The sequence below is a fragment of the Toxotes jaculatrix genome, chromosome 8 (assembly GCF_017976425.1).
Source record: "Toxotes jaculatrix isolate fToxJac2 chromosome 8, fToxJac2.pri, whole genome shotgun sequence".
NCBI classification, from domain to species: Eukaryota; Metazoa; Chordata; class Actinopteri; family Toxotidae; genus Toxotes; species Toxotes jaculatrix.
In genome coordinates this window covers 23,269,444-23,284,926 of record NC_054401.1, presented here as the reverse complement: position 1 = coordinate 23,284,926, position 15,483 = coordinate 23,269,444, and the positions used below count along the sequence as shown (strand labels likewise).

Below are 15,483 nucleotides of genomic sequence, written 5' to 3'. Positions count from 1 at the left end.
GTTACAAGTTACGAGGATGACAAAGAAAGCTGCAAGAAAGTTCTCAAGAAAATTGTATATAAAAAAAAGAAGTACAAAAAATGTGCTGGATGAAAATATCAGACGATAAGTCAGAAATGCTCATTATAATAAAAATAACATTATGACCACTAGATCTTTTGTACGTGGAATAAGAAAGCTTCATAGAAACAGTAAAGACAAACTAAAGTGTGGTGTCTTGTTTCGAAAACTATTTTCTGCACTCCACGAGCAGACAGAGGATTTCATCAAAAACACGCTGTAAAGTGAAGGTGTATGCTAAAACTGTGGCTTTGAGGCAGGATGCCACCCTGGCAGCTCTTGAACATGCTAACCTGTCGACCCCGGTAGACCCGTCTTACAGAGAAGGGGAACTTGTTCGCTAGCACAGGGCCATGAAGAGCACATTTCCCATGCGCCGTGGGTAGGACGCTTTGATCCAGGGCATTGAAAATGAGAGATGAAGAGCTTTTCAAAGTGTAGGAATGAATTACTAAAAGCACGGGTTGTTAATTTTAACGGCAACATTGACAAGGCTGCTGATGTCACTGTTTTTGCTGTCGTTTTTCTTTCTCCTCTGTTTTTGAAATCTGTATGCCCAATGCTGATGTCATTGAAGAGCTGAGAGAAAAAAAAAAGGAGGGTGGCCCAATTTTTTTTTCTTCTTCTTCTACAGAGAAAACACTGCTCAACCGTCTGAGTGTTGCTTATGTTAACTCTACCAGGTGTGCAAACCACATGTGCGAGATCTATTTCTCAAAGTCGCTCTACTTAAGTTTGTTTGTCTTTTGTCATGGTAAATGAGTAGTAGTGGGTCAAAGGTTTGTTCAGTGTTGAAAAGGCCATAATGATGATGAATTCACATTATGTAGCCTATTACTATTATGAAACCATTCATTTCAATTATTAATAAAAGCAAATTCATTTGTAATAAAACTTAAGTAGATTTTCCCCACCCACTGAAATTTACTTTTCAAGACTCCCATTTCTAACCTATGAACCTATCACCATCTTTGTTTTCCAAAGTCTAACATTTTGTTTTCTCATTTAAACTTTCCAATCAGTCTTTTTGACACCAGGTCATTTGGTGTTCTCTCTGTGTGTATTAGTGTGTGTTCTTCTCCACACATTTGAATCTTTTGTAATTTAAGCTGAGATTTCATTAGATACAGCATGAAAACCTACCTTCCTCCAAGATGGGCTTGGAGACCACGAAGGGGAGCTCCTGCAGCGGTTCCATATACTTATGCCCAGCACTCAGGACACTGATTTGAGGCAGGCAGACTACCAGAGTCCCGGGCATGGAGGCCTGGTTGTGGTACCAGCTACGGACGGTGCCGGGAATGTCGCCGCAGATGATGGTGCTCGGGGAGGGGAGGCTGTCATTAGGCAGGAATACACAGCACGACTGTAGCTCCAGCTGGAGAGGGGAGAGAAAAATAAAGGACACGTGAAATCATGCAGTTAATCAATTCAGTGTAACTTGATCATTGACCAGCCACCTGCCTCAGCCTCCCAAGATCATTTTCAGTGAGCCGAGGGGCTCAAGGGGCGCTAGTCTGAGTCAACACTAGACGACTTGGACTGCAATGGAAAGGACGTAAGAAAGAATGTGTGCACAACAGAGGGTGTTGATGGAAAAGACTAAACATGCTTAATCAACCTTTCCCTGATTTAAAAATGGAAACAGTTCATCCCACATTTAGTAATACATGCTGTTCTGCTTAATGCCTATGATAAATTGAGTTTTCTTAAATATTATTAATATATATTATTATAAGATCATCATTGTATACGCATTAATATTATGCATATTAGTTTCAGGATTGCTTTGGAGAGCAGGAATTTGAGACTTTGAATGCCCATTTATAACCAATGTGAAATTCCATATCTAGGAAACAGAACACCTTTTACAACTTCAGGGACTTTAGACAGCTCAATCTTTAATTTAAATCATTTTGAGGTCTTTTTTTTAAGGGACTGAGACCCATTCCAGCTGTGTTGTATCACACATAGTTCTGCTCAAAAAAGCTAAATTTACAAGCCATTAGGTCAGTAACCAGTAGCCGGTAGCCAGTAAGTGTATGAGCAAACCTGTCGGAGCCTTCGTGTTTTTTTTTTTTTTTTTTGTCTTTTTCCATTACACTAGGGCTTCACTGATTTAAAAGACCAGTTAACAGAAAGGAGAGGAGTACAGGGCCCAGGGGGCAGACAGCAGGTGCTGCCAGATACTGTGTGTGTGTGTGTGTGTGTGTCTCAGAGAGCGTCTGGTAAACGTTGAGTGGATATAAATGTTAGTCTCAGTTACACTGGGGCACTATGGTAACACTATAGTAGATATTCTGCATGAGCTCCTCAGCTTAATGAGTAAGCATTGTTATACTTTAATACATGTTCAGTGTAAAAGTACAGACGCACACATTCGCCATTGAAATTTGCACATACACTTGTGCAGCCTTCTGCTAATATCACACGCACACAGATGTTGAAACACCTCTGACAGGCCTGTATGTGGAGCCCAGTTCTTGTAGCTTTCATGGGAGTCGAGAGAGGGCGAGAACGGCAGAGGCAGAGAAAAGGATTGTGAAGGAGCGAAAGAGTGATGGAGAGAAGGAGAGCAAGAGAGAAAAAGAAAGAGGGAGAGATATGGTTACACATTCATCTCACGCTGCTTCCTCTTTTGATTACTCTTCAAAGGGGGGTTTGAAATCTGAACACTTTTGCACACTGACACATAAGGCTTTGGCCTTTTTAAGAGCTGGCACGCAGGAAGAAAATCCATTGACACTGCCTGGTCTGCTGCAGATCTTAGAAGGGTTAAGCTGTAAAGCAGGCAAACACACGGAAACTGCCGGGTTTAACACTGTGACTCTGGTCTGCACCTTTAGCTCACTGCCTGAGGCTAATGCTCTCCTGCTGGACATCTTGGTTTAGTCATACACATTATTTCACATTATTACACATTACTTCTTCTTCTGCCCGGGCCATTTCTCAGCCATCAAAATATTTTCTGAACAATGGTTCTGGCTGATACTGAATAGCTGGGTGTGTCAGTATGCAGAGCATAAGGGCACAGTTAGGAAACCCCAGGGGCAATGGCAGTCAGTAGTGTTCTCATTGTAGGGGCTTCATCCACTGACACTGTAATATGATTTTTTTAAGTGTGTCAAAAAAATCTTCTCACTGACAAAGCTGTAACCAGCTAATGTTTGCTCTTTTTGTTTAGTATATTACTAACCAAGACAATATCAAAACTGTCATAGATTAATTTTCCATCAATTGACAGTTTGATTAATCGACTAATCACTTAAGGACCAGGCTCAAATGTAGTTCCAAGTATGCATGAAGATGTATATCACTGTATATACGTGAAAGCTTAATTTTCTGCTCTATTTATGTCGGAGATAAAGATATAAACTAAGTTAAATCATAACAAATATAGAAAGTAATCTTATACTTAAACATTTGCTTTTTCAAACGGGTCATTTCAATACAGAGCAACTGTAAATGACCAACTACAGTTGCCTACATTATTTTAGTTCCTATACAGCGTCTGATGGTTGACTAAATCTGTCATGATATATCAAACTTTGGTAATCAAACTCTTATACAAAATCATCAAAAAATATTAAACACTAAAACAAATATTCACTGATGAAAGTTTGTTGCTGTTTAAAGCCTAAAGGAAACTCGTCTGTCTGCATTTGAGAGGACACAGATGTAATTTCAACATATTTAATTTTATATTTACTTTTTTATCTGCCTTTGTGGGATATTTTAAGAAAAATTAAAAAATGAAGTTGATTTTGTTAATAACTATTTGGAAAAGTTGAGTTGCTCGTGTGACCTACTTTAGGTTTTTTGGGGGGAAAAATCTCAGCAAAGGAAAAGGAGACTTTTTCTGTATTAAGAGCAGGTTGTGCCATAAGAGGACAAATTCAGAACGACAGCAGGGCAGATGAAAATGAGAACCTACTGCATAAGTTACCACTATAATTGCGATAGTGAGTGTGTACAATAAAACATAATATAATACCCCTTAATGGTGTTTGCTTATGACTTTATAATGATTTGCTGTTGCTCCCCATGGCAACACAAAACCAAAGATGATGTCAAGAGTATGGTAACTCCAGACCTGCCACATCACACGGTGAAAAACTAACAATAATCAGATAAAATCTCACAGATGACAACAGAGGAAAAAGTTGAAAAATTGAGTGGCACTCACTGGGCACAGTGACCGCTGTTTCTACATGTTTACACCGAGGCTGAAAGGCTCCAAATGCTTCAAAGGGCCACAGTGTGTAATGGAAAATAAAATGGCATGTCAGTCCTAAATATGGGTGATAAAAAACTAAATAACTAATAGAGACACTTTTTTTTTTTTACCTTTCCCCAACTAATAAAAACCAAAAAAAAAAAAACATAACACAGTGCTGTAATACACAACGGCAACAGTGCACCGATCCATCTGAGGGTGAGGGCGGTGAACAAAGAAACATTTGCTTTTCTTTAGAGTGAGAGAGTTCAGGTCAAAGTGGTAGATAATACAGCAGAGAATTGGGTATTCCACACACTGTGGACCAGAGGCTGCAGCCACTGATGAACATCTGACTCCAAAACACAGAGCGACCCAGAAGGACAATAACAATACACCAAACAGATGAATAACAGGATTAAATCATGGTAGAGTCTGTGTGGCCAGAACATCCACAAACACACTACTTATTGTAAAAGATACCCTACTGAAGGATGATTGAAGTATGGTGATAAATAGAAAGAACTAAGAGAGAGCATGCCTCTACCAAGGCTGCACAATTGTCTAAATTTCTTATTTTAATAATAGAAAATGTTCAGGAATATTTAATCTGCACCTGGATCTGTAGAAAAACACACACTGTGATAATCACAGGATAAATGTGCCAGGTATGTTTTTAACCAAATATAATAGTTCATGAGAAAACAGAGAAAATGCTCCATCTCACAATACTGAGAAATCTATAAAAAAAGTCCCTTCTTCCATGAGCCATGGCATAACTTTCTGTGAGTGGATGAGATATTCTGCTGATAAACAAATGGGACCAAAAGGAGAACCTCCGTGGAAGAGGTAATAGAAATAATTTCCTTTGCTACACCCAAAATGCACACCATACAAGAGATTTTATCATGCGAGGGCAGTGAAAAGTTGGTTCTCCGTGAACACTGTATGAGACTGAGAAAACTGACTGCTACCCAAACGAATCCATGCTCACTGACATGATGCCTGGAAACATTCTGCTGCTTTCTCATTCACAGCAAACCACTGGTCGTTTAAAGACAGTATATCAAACATTCATCTGAAATTCATCAAACTATCCATCAAATGCACTGACAGAGAACCGTAAATGCCTGTGTCACCCCTCTAAGAACATGAACTCAGAACCCTCTGAGAACCGACTGACTATCCTCCACCCTTCTTTTCTGTGCTGCCTCTAACTTCAGGTCACCCTGGTTAACCTCACAGACCTATCCAAGGCTCCCCCTCTGTGGTCTCATGTTTGAGTTGTGACTCACACACACACCACACACACACACACACACACACACACACACACACACACACACACACACACACACACACACACACACACACACACACACACACACACACACACACACACACACACACACACACACAAGGAGCAGACATACAGTTTCCAAACAAAGACAACAGGGGCAAAAAAGGGCAAGCAAGGGGAGCACTGGCACTGCTGACCAGCACTGACAGATCCACACAGTGAAAAAGCCTGAGGTCATCCCATATGCATCACTGCTTAGACTGCTGCCAAAACCACTGACAGCATCTCTTCTCCCTGACCAGCTCTATCTCTCCATCACCCTACTCTCCCATGCCTCTGTCCTTTTGTCCCTCTCACTGCTTAGGCCTGTCTGTTGGAGTCCAGGTCTCTCACCATGACCATGCATTGATTCAGGATGGAAAGTCTGTGTGGAGGTGTGGTGACTGGAGCGAAGGGAGGACAGGAAACCCTAGAGGAGAGGAGAGGAGAGCTGGGGGCAACAGAGGGGAATCCAGTGTTTGTGTTACGGGTTATGGTACGGTTGCATACACAGCAAAAAGAAAAAAAACAAAAAACAAATGTTCTCTGTCTGCTCATAGGTCAAAGCGGAAAATGAGAGTATGTGTGTGTGTTTCATGTCACAGCTTCAGGTGTAAGAGTTCAGGTTGTGCAGAACTGTGTTTGGTATTCCACAAAATTGTGTTTAACAGCCCTGTAACAGGCCCAATAAACACAGCACTGGAAGCAGTTAGCCTGTGTGACAATGTCCCCCTACTGCAAGCTGATGGACATGCCAGGCTTGTGTGTGTGTGTGTGGGAGAGAGAGAAAGCATGCACATTGTCCAGCGCAGGACGGGACAGGAAACTGACAGGTATGCCAGGCTGACCTAAACTCAGTTTGTTCCGTGACATGCCGGGGAGGCAAAGGGCCACATTCGCTCAAGTGTTATTGTACTCACAGCCACTCACAAGGCTCAGCAAACTAAATTATATTTTTATCCATAATAGGATAGTGGAAATTTATTTTCTGTCAGACCCATGGAAAGGCAGCTTTTCCTACAAAAGGAAAATTCGGAGATGAATTTAAAAATAGAAATGGGCACAAATAATATCTGAAAGCCAGAAGCATAATTGCAGTGTGGAATAACTGTTACACAACTTCACCCTCTGTGGGGTTCAGGGTAATGTGGAATACAACTGCAGCAAAGGATGACAGACAGATGGCCTCTGGAAACGACTCAGGTACAAGAAACAATATATACAGCACCGTGTTGTGCAGCATTTTTGGGGATGTTTGTGTGTGTGACTTATGTTTTTGCTATTTAGCAGGTTTCACTTCCACTTTTGATTAGGAGAAAGGCATCTGGAGCTGAAACACATTAGGAGAAGGACTGAGGATTATAATTTGGAGTCAAATTGAAGCTGACTTGAAGGTTACAAGTTTAAGGATAGCAGGTGTGTCCACACACAGTGAGTCGTTATAGACGGTTCAGTGGGGAAAAAGAGGAGTCAAAGAGTCAGGCTTCTTCATTCCTTTGGTCCAATGACATCATGTCCTGTCAAAAGTGAAACTAAATCTAGAAATAACAAATGGAGTAAACTGTCAGCGGCTACCCACTGCCTCTAATGACAGGTTCATTCAGGAAAACAACACAGAGGGACAATGTGAATGTGTTTCTGTGTGTACTCAGGGATATGGTGTATCACTTGCAGCACACTCTATTAATATACTTCAAAAACTGCGGAAACGCTTTGCAATTTTGACCAGGAAATCTCCATTAAAAAAAAAAAGAAGACTGAAGCCAATCGATTCCTTATGAGGCCGCATGTGCCGGGGCTTTCACTGTGAAAACATGCTCAAATGACATACTTACAAATTTACAAAGGCACACATACACTAACATCATACAGAGAACAGTATGCACAAAATCACAGATCACAACCCTCCTTGCAGCCGCAGCAATCAGTCATTAAAGGAGAAGAAAGCCCATTCGGATTGAGAATGAGTAAGAAAAAAATTTTAAAAATAAAAACCTTCTGGCCTCAAGCCAAAACACCTGAATTAACAGCCCCCGCCTTCTTCTTCTTCTTCAAACAAGTGCTACTCAGAGAGAGAGAGACCCCATTTCTTTCTAATATCCTCGCTGAGACTTGGCACTGTGCTTACCACTTCCTCTGAAGGATGGCAGATGCAAAAGCAATGAACTCAGTTGCACAGCTCCACTTAAGTTATAAGGTTATATCCCCCAGTACTGCTGCCGGGTGTTGAATTAGTTCAGTACAACACGCTGGCTGCTGCATCCTTCCTACTCCTCCTCCTCTTATTTTTGCCCCTGAGGGTGAAATCACCACAAAAGGCGTCCAAAAGCTTGACTGACGGGAAACTCCCTCTCAATATGATTTACACAGAGTAGTGAGGACACTGCTGTTTGGCACTGAATCAGAGACACAGCAAAGGCTGTGTGTGTTGTTTGTACTTAAAAGAATTTTGCTCATTGCTGCCTTTCATCAGTAAATCCTCGGTATGTGGAGAAAATGTCTGCGTTATCTGGCTGGCTCATTCAAACATGAGAGGGAGGGATCTGACAATACACAGCCATCGGAGTACAGAGACTAGCTGGAAATGACATAGGAATCAGTATATCATGTAGCATAATAGGCTAGTGCTCTGCAGATGTGTAAGCCTCAGTATGCACAGACAAACACAGGATTCAGTAAAAAGCTCAAGGCCTCAGAGAGTGAGCGTGCCCATGGTTTTTGAGTGACAGCCTGTTATTTAGTAGGTGACCATTGCTTATCCTAAGACTTAGGCCTTGATCCCTTCCTCTCAGGCCTCTAAATGAACAAGGATCTTCTTACACTTTGATCTACAATCACTCAGGCATTAATTCAATCTGGACTCTGGATCAGGAAGCCAGAGTATGCTGTCAGGAGTAAATAAATACTACTAGCACTGAAGAGCAAAAAAGCTAGACACATTAAAAATCCTGAAACATATCCATTTAGAGGGCACTTTGTTTAAATGGTAAGATGCCAAAGATTTTTCTTTCTTTGTCTGTTCCTTCCTTCTCATCCCTGCCTGGCATCACATCACAGAGCTCTAAATATGGGTTTATTCCATTTTTTTTGTGGCAAGTTCTGCTCAGTTTGACTTCTCATCACTCCACCCCAGCACCATCAGATAGTGTTCAGAATGCAGCCACATGTGTGGACCCTGTTTCAAATCTTTCGGTCTTAATACCCCCAAAAAGCGTCCCTTACTTCCTGCTCTTCTTCTCTTCCTGCAGTGGGAGTGTATGATCTGTCCTGAGTAGCGTTTCTCCCTTGAGTCTTTGTGAAGATGGTTTATCTGGTTCCAGCAGAGCAGGTTCTAATAGAGAGGAAGCTGAGGGCCAAACACACTCAGGCTTTAAAAGGCTGGGGCCATGTGGAAATGGCCTATATAACCGCAGGAGGCTCTTAGGATCTGCCGGGCCTCGCCAGTAAATGACAGAACAGTGAGCTAGATGGAGGACAGCCTGTCTACTCTGAAAAGCAACTTCAGCTGAGAGTACATTATTCTCATTATTCTCAGACAGTCGTTCTTAGAGCCACAGTTAAATGTTTTAGACATGAACTGACAGATCGCAGGAAAGGTACAAAAGCATGTTGTGTCTGAAGGAGAGCTCTGTTTGAGCTATTACTTAACAACACAAGGCCACACTCCCAGAGCTTCAACAGTGGATAACCTTTTTAGAAAATGTCTTTCAGTGATCCATTGTATACATGGGTCGGTGTCCTTCACACCATCTAAACGTGTGAGCTCGTGCTATATTAACCATCTCTTTTGACTAACTGGTCCATACTGAGCCCATAAACTTACAAACCTGGGTCTAAACATTGACTGTATTGTATCATGAAGATATAATGCATAGTGCTCACTCTTCTTGAAAAATAGTTTCAGCAGCACAACTGCCTTGCTGCATAACAGTGACAGGACCGAACACAGTCATCTAACTTGAACCCCAACAATTAAATCTGTGTCTGACACTTGTCCTGTGGCGCTGTGGTCAGATCTGCTGTTAGGATTATTGTTTTCATATCACTACAGAGAGCAGAAAATCTGCACAGACCTCAGCACAGCACAGACCCTGTAGGCCGAGATCACCTCGCTGTGGAGCGACCGCGCAACATGTGAAGCGCACACACTCGCACATTCAGGCACGTATGCGCTGACACATTTCCCCCCCCCTCATTTTCTCTACACACAATAAGCAAGCCACGACACACAGGAAATCACCCAGAGATAGAGGAGAGGAAATTAGAAACACCCTCCCAGCATCCCCGGTGAAAACATTTGCAACTCTGGAGCAGAAAAATCTCAGTGGAGAGATCGGCAGCAAACGGAAAGCACATTCCTTTGTTTTCAAGAACCTGATACCTCTCCAAATGTAATCTTCCTGTGACTGCACCAGACGGGACGCTGTGTTTCGTAAATGGCCAGTCGAATGAACAGAAGGTCCACAGAGAAACCCCCCCTTCCAATCTCTCTGGACACCCCACCCACTGTTAACCTTCTGCCCCCCCCCCTCCTCCTTCCTCTGCATATCCTCCTGCATTCTCAGCTCGGTCCAAAAGCACATTTGGAATAGTGGGTGTAATAGTGTAAATAGTGTCTCCGTGTAAATTAACATGATTAATGTGTGTATCTGAAGATGACACTGTGCAGATGTGTGTTGTGGTGCATGGATGTACACAACTTAAGTTTTTCCTGCAACCGCAGAAAGCAGCTTTTCCCCCTGATGTCTATGAGAAAGGCATCTATGCATGATGCCTCCTGACAACAGATAGGCTAGGTCTCACCCACATGCCACCACAAGCAATAGGCTTGTGGCCTGGCACAGCAGCACAGCCAGGCAGCCAGCCATCCCTGTGGCTCTGCATTCCTCTCTTATAACACTGCTTACAGAAGCTGACAAGCGCTGGAGGTCTCTCTGGCCGAGGTGGAAATCTGCAAAAATAAACGCTTTAGGTGACATGAGGGCTTTGTTTGTTTCTGCTGGCCCGGCTGTTTGTGTTAGCGCGGTGGGTTAATTGCGACTTTGATCGCTGCGTTTATTGATCCAACAGTGGCCTTAGGAGTGCCGCTGGCCTGGCCTGCCTCGCCTGCTCCAACCCCCGATCTCAAACAATCGCCCCTCCACCACCCCAGCATGGTGAGCTACTACAGATGGGGTCTACGGGGTGGCCAGGCCAAACTATGGCTGAGGATGCACTTGGAGAGGGTGGTCTTGACTGCTACTGAGTGCTCTGACGTGATAGCTGGGGTCTCAGCTGAACAGGGCCAAGGACAAAAAGGACCAGGTGGCTAAGTTTTAGTGAGAGAGACCGCCCGTAAATTAGGTATGGGTGAATTGGAACGGAATGGACAGGCTAAAGTTTCGGCTTTAGGTAGGGATTAGTTCACCAAGAGCGAGCAGGTGAATTCGACAAAGTTGAAAAGCTGACGGCAGCTCGCGGCGCTCGCTGTCGAGGTAGGGCTTATGCAAGATTCATGGTGCAGCTGAAAGCTTAAACAAAAGCCTTGACATACGAAGCCAGTTGGACTGCAGATTGGTCAGATGTATGAAAGAGAGGCTTGGCTTGGTGTGTATACAGTAGTGGTGTGGCCAGACGATTTTGCTCTGGGCTAGCTGAAGTGAGTGGAGGTGGCTGTGATTATGTTATGCAGTATGTACTACTAGGTCAAGCTGAATCAGATGCTGATAGACTGCAGATGACAAGAGCTTTTATTGGCCAACTCTGGCAAAACTTCACCCCCATTGATTTATGAGGTGCGAACCAATCAAGTAGGTGAAAGTGGGCTGCTCCGAACCTCAGCTGATCTGATCTGACCTGCGTTTGGCATGGCCTCCTCATCTGTCCCAAGACAAAGGGAAGCTGCATGCTCCAACGATTTAACCAGAATCACCTCCACACAAGCTTTCCAAAACACACTCACAAGATCAGGGTGAAAACTGCACATTGTTTTTCCCCATCAATTTTTCAAACATCCCAAAACTTGAAATCGTAGCTGCTGTGACATTTCTGTACTTGCTTGCAAATGCTGCAGAGTATCAGAGTTTCTATCCTAATGAAAATCAGTTCCAGATCTCTCGGCCTCTGAGGTTCAACAAGCTGAAGACACAAGAGAATCCTGGTGAGCACTTTTCCAGTGCAGCCTGCTGAAAGGGCTCAATTATATGCGTGTGTCTAAAACGACTGTGAGGGCATCAGCGTGTTGACTCAGCGGCAGATGATGGAAAGTGATTCGGGCCACACACACACACACACACATTAACGCACCCGTCAATACGTGCATGTGTACAACACAAACACACACACACACACACTGTTCTCACCGGGTAGAAAGCCAATGACACATCTACTGTTACACTGTGGGCTCTTGATTTAGATCAGGCGACACCGGGGAGGATGAGTGCATAATCAGGAGAGAATGTGCAGCCTTTCTCTCACTCTCTCCTTCATATTCCCTCAGTACCTGCCCTCGTATCACTCTCTGTTCTTCTTTCTCTTCTTCCTTGCAGCTTGCTCTCCCTGTGTGTGGAGATCTTTGTGGAGATTCAGTGAAAGAAGACACTCAGTTCTGCCCTAAGCATTAACCCCTGTCTCTCTCTCTATCAGTGCTTAGTTTTCTATTAGATGACCAGGAATTGAAAGATGTAATAAAAACCAATTGTGCTCTTAAACGTAACACAACACCACAGCATGTCATCTCCTATTGTGCCACTGACACTGAATTCATCACATTCACAGTTTCATCGTGGCTGAAGTTAAGCAGCATGCAACAAGGTATGCTATCAGGCTGATTTATAATGGCTCTAAAAGTGCAATATATACCACTGATAAATACTGTGGACTATATGAACACCAGTGTGTGTGTCTGCATGTGTGGTTTAGCTGTCAGTGTTGGACAAATAAGCGTGCTATGTCTGAAATGTCGTACTTATTTTATTGTAATGGATGTTCTACTGCATTGTCCTGATGTTAGTGTAGAAACGGTAACCTTTAGCTTTGATTAAATATATAATTAGATAAATATATCCAGATTTTTTTTCTCTCTCAACCCTGGGGGTTAGTAACATTACTGTCAAGTTTAAAAAAACTGACAATTTATTGCCCCAGTCCTCAAAGAAACATGGTGTTCTTAAGGGTACAAATTTAAAACCGTAATTACAAATCATTTGGAAATTGTGGGATGTGACAGACAGGGAGGATGAGGTGTGGAATGGGGGTAAGATAGGATGGAGGGAGGGGGGGGCAGAGGATGAAGTAATGTGCCTGCAGAAGGCGCTCCAGCCGAGGGTCAGATTCTGTTCATGGAAACCATCTGGGCAGCTCGATCTCAGCCACACCAAACATACAGTACACATGATCCTCCTTTCTATCGCTCTCTCACTTCCCCCTGCTTTCAAACGCGCCCTCTGCCCAATTTTTTCTCCTTCTTCCTCACTTCCCAACCTCCCCTTCCCTTCCATCACTTTACCTTTTCTACCCCACTGCTTTTTCTCCTCTTTTTCTCTCTCAAAAAATATCCTACTCATTAATGCATGGCAGCTGCAGGGAGCAGTGTTACTTCATTTTTCCATGGCAACGGTCTCTCTGTTTCAGCAGATCCCATTTCAGTTTTGGTAGCAACGTGCTCCTTTGCCAGCGCTGAACACATTCATGTGTTAAATAGAAGGAATTATTGCAAAATTCCTGAAATAGAATAACCATGCTGATCACTTGCAATTATTATCGGGGCCCAGAGAGAACATGGGTGTCCTCGGTTAAAATGGGCCGGAGAAGGGGAGATGACAGGATGAAGAGGGGCACGGGTGAGCAGTGGGGGAGAGGGGCAGGCAGGAAATAAGCAGGGGGAGAGAAGTGCAATGCTCCAGGAAGGACATGAGAGGTAAGAACACACAAGGCAAAGTGATGCATTAAGGAGATGCACAGTGTGCAAGGAGCAACGCAGCGATGAGCTGGAGCCTGAGAAAGAAGAAAAGCTGAGGGTCAGAGCTCCAGGGCTGAGGGCAAGTGGCCATTTAAAGATCTGCCAGGCCACTCTGGCCAGGGTGACAATTGCAGCACTGCCCTTCAGCCTTAATGTGAAGTGACTACTAAAGTAACACCACCTACACATATGATAGCTTTGCATGACCAAGAAACTTAGTTGTCTCTTCAGGGAAATGCACACACGCATTTTCTCATTGTGGGAATGAACGTAATGTCAAGGAGACTCCACCACCTTGGGCCTGAGGGCCTCAGTTTGGATGGTATGTCCCTCTGACCTCACCGTGTCTGCTGCAATGGTGTGAGAACGACACTGGCTCTGTCCCTGCAAGTGAATGGATTTTTCTCTCTTCCTTAGTCCATCATTCCTGAGGGGCATCTACACTAATCAACAACTGTTTTCAGAATGTGGGACCCCTCTTTGCGGTGATTCACATATGCATATGTGTAAAATGAACCATTTCTCTTTGGGCCCGCTGGCTTGTCTGTTTTCAGCATTAGCTGCTCGTCTGTCTGTATCGTTGAGAGTTTTTTTGTGGAGATTAAAGGAAATTCTCTGATGGCTTTGAATGGATTAGGAATAATGTTTCGGCCATTCTCATTGCAGGGTGAAAATTGCCTATCATTCCTAGTGAGGTAACAGGAGAAGAGGGTCTTACAAATGGAGAGAGATAGGAATGCACTGGATTTGAAGTCACTGAGTAAACGCGGCTCCGAATCATTTCTGGGGTTTGGCTGAAGCGTTTAGCCACAGATAGAGGGTGACACTCACACATTCAGATAGCAATCTGTGCCTGGTATTGCCTTGAGTATGACAGAACATTACCAGTAATCAGCGCTATGTATGTCTGTCGTTGAACAGGACAAGTACGGTGTAAAGAGCGATTTTAGAGCAGAACACTACAAATAGAAACAGTGCATGTTCTGCTTTTTCCAGCTGCTATTCTGGTTTTAGACTGAGTGGGATATGTGTGTAAGACATTACATAAGCTATATTCAAGCTTAGAGTCACGCTGTAATGAAATGCACAGTGCAGGGGGACAGAATTGCTTACACAGATTTTTTGAGGTTATGCTGTTTCTTGAGGTAAGGTAAGGGATGATGCAGCAATGCAGTGCGTTAGACCTTAACAACTTAAATGTTGATCCAAACGGATGATACCAAAATGATCATCCGTTTGGTATCATCCAAACGGATGATACCAAAATGAAAATATAAAACGTGTTTTATTCCCAGTGCTCTCTGCTATTTGTAAACTGCTGACACCGGTGGAATAAATGACCAAAGACAATAGCTGCAAATGTAAACCTCATGTCATCTATATCTTTTCCATTCTTCAACATAAGTATTTGTCTTAACTACTTGTCATAAAGTGAGGTCACAGTCTAGTATCCAGGCAAGACCTCTACCTCTTTGCCTCCTGCTGTGAATCTGTAGGAAAAAAATTATCTCACAGCAACAAAAGGATTGTGGCTGCATTTCAGACCAAGACTATATGATCCTTTAAAAATAGTTTACACAATCACCAGCTATCTCAGATCCCTGTTTTGTTTAAACAGCCTTACGTGGTCTCAGCAGCCATGGAATAATAAATAATAATAATGAATTATATTTTTGTAACTTTCTCTCCCCAATCTCATTCCCCCACCTTCTCTCTATCCCTCTTGCACCCCTCTCTTCTGTAAAAGATGGAAAGAAATCCCCGCATGCCAAATTGGGCACATGTGCTGCAGAAGTGTGAGCCATTAGGTATTCTGTTTACACCACACTAAAATAAATGGAGTGGTTTAAGTTTGGGGATATCCAAGGCCTGGGGTACCAGCTGTCAGGTCGTTCCGTTTGGTCCGCTCCCACTCCCATGTCAACAGGA

At 43.2% G+C, this 15,483-nt stretch overlaps 1 protein-coding gene across 5 annotated transcripts in view; it reads right to left on the bottom strand.

Moving 5' to 3' along the window:
- The window catches only part of LOC121185668 (vacuolar protein sorting-associated protein 13B-like), a 362,080-nt gene that overhangs the window by 203,225 nt on the left and 143,372 nt on the right, over positions 1-15,483 (bottom strand). For all 5 annotated transcript variants that reach the window (XR_005894381.1, XM_041043972.1, XM_041043973.1 and 2 more), the window contains exon 23: positions 1,204-1,438. Coding sequence is in view for 4 of the 5 variants with exons in the window: in XM_041043972.1 (XP_040899906.1) it covers positions 1,204-1,438 (235 nt within the window). In the remaining variant the exon portion in view is untranslated. The remainder of the gene's footprint in view (positions 1-1,203; positions 1,439-15,483) is intronic.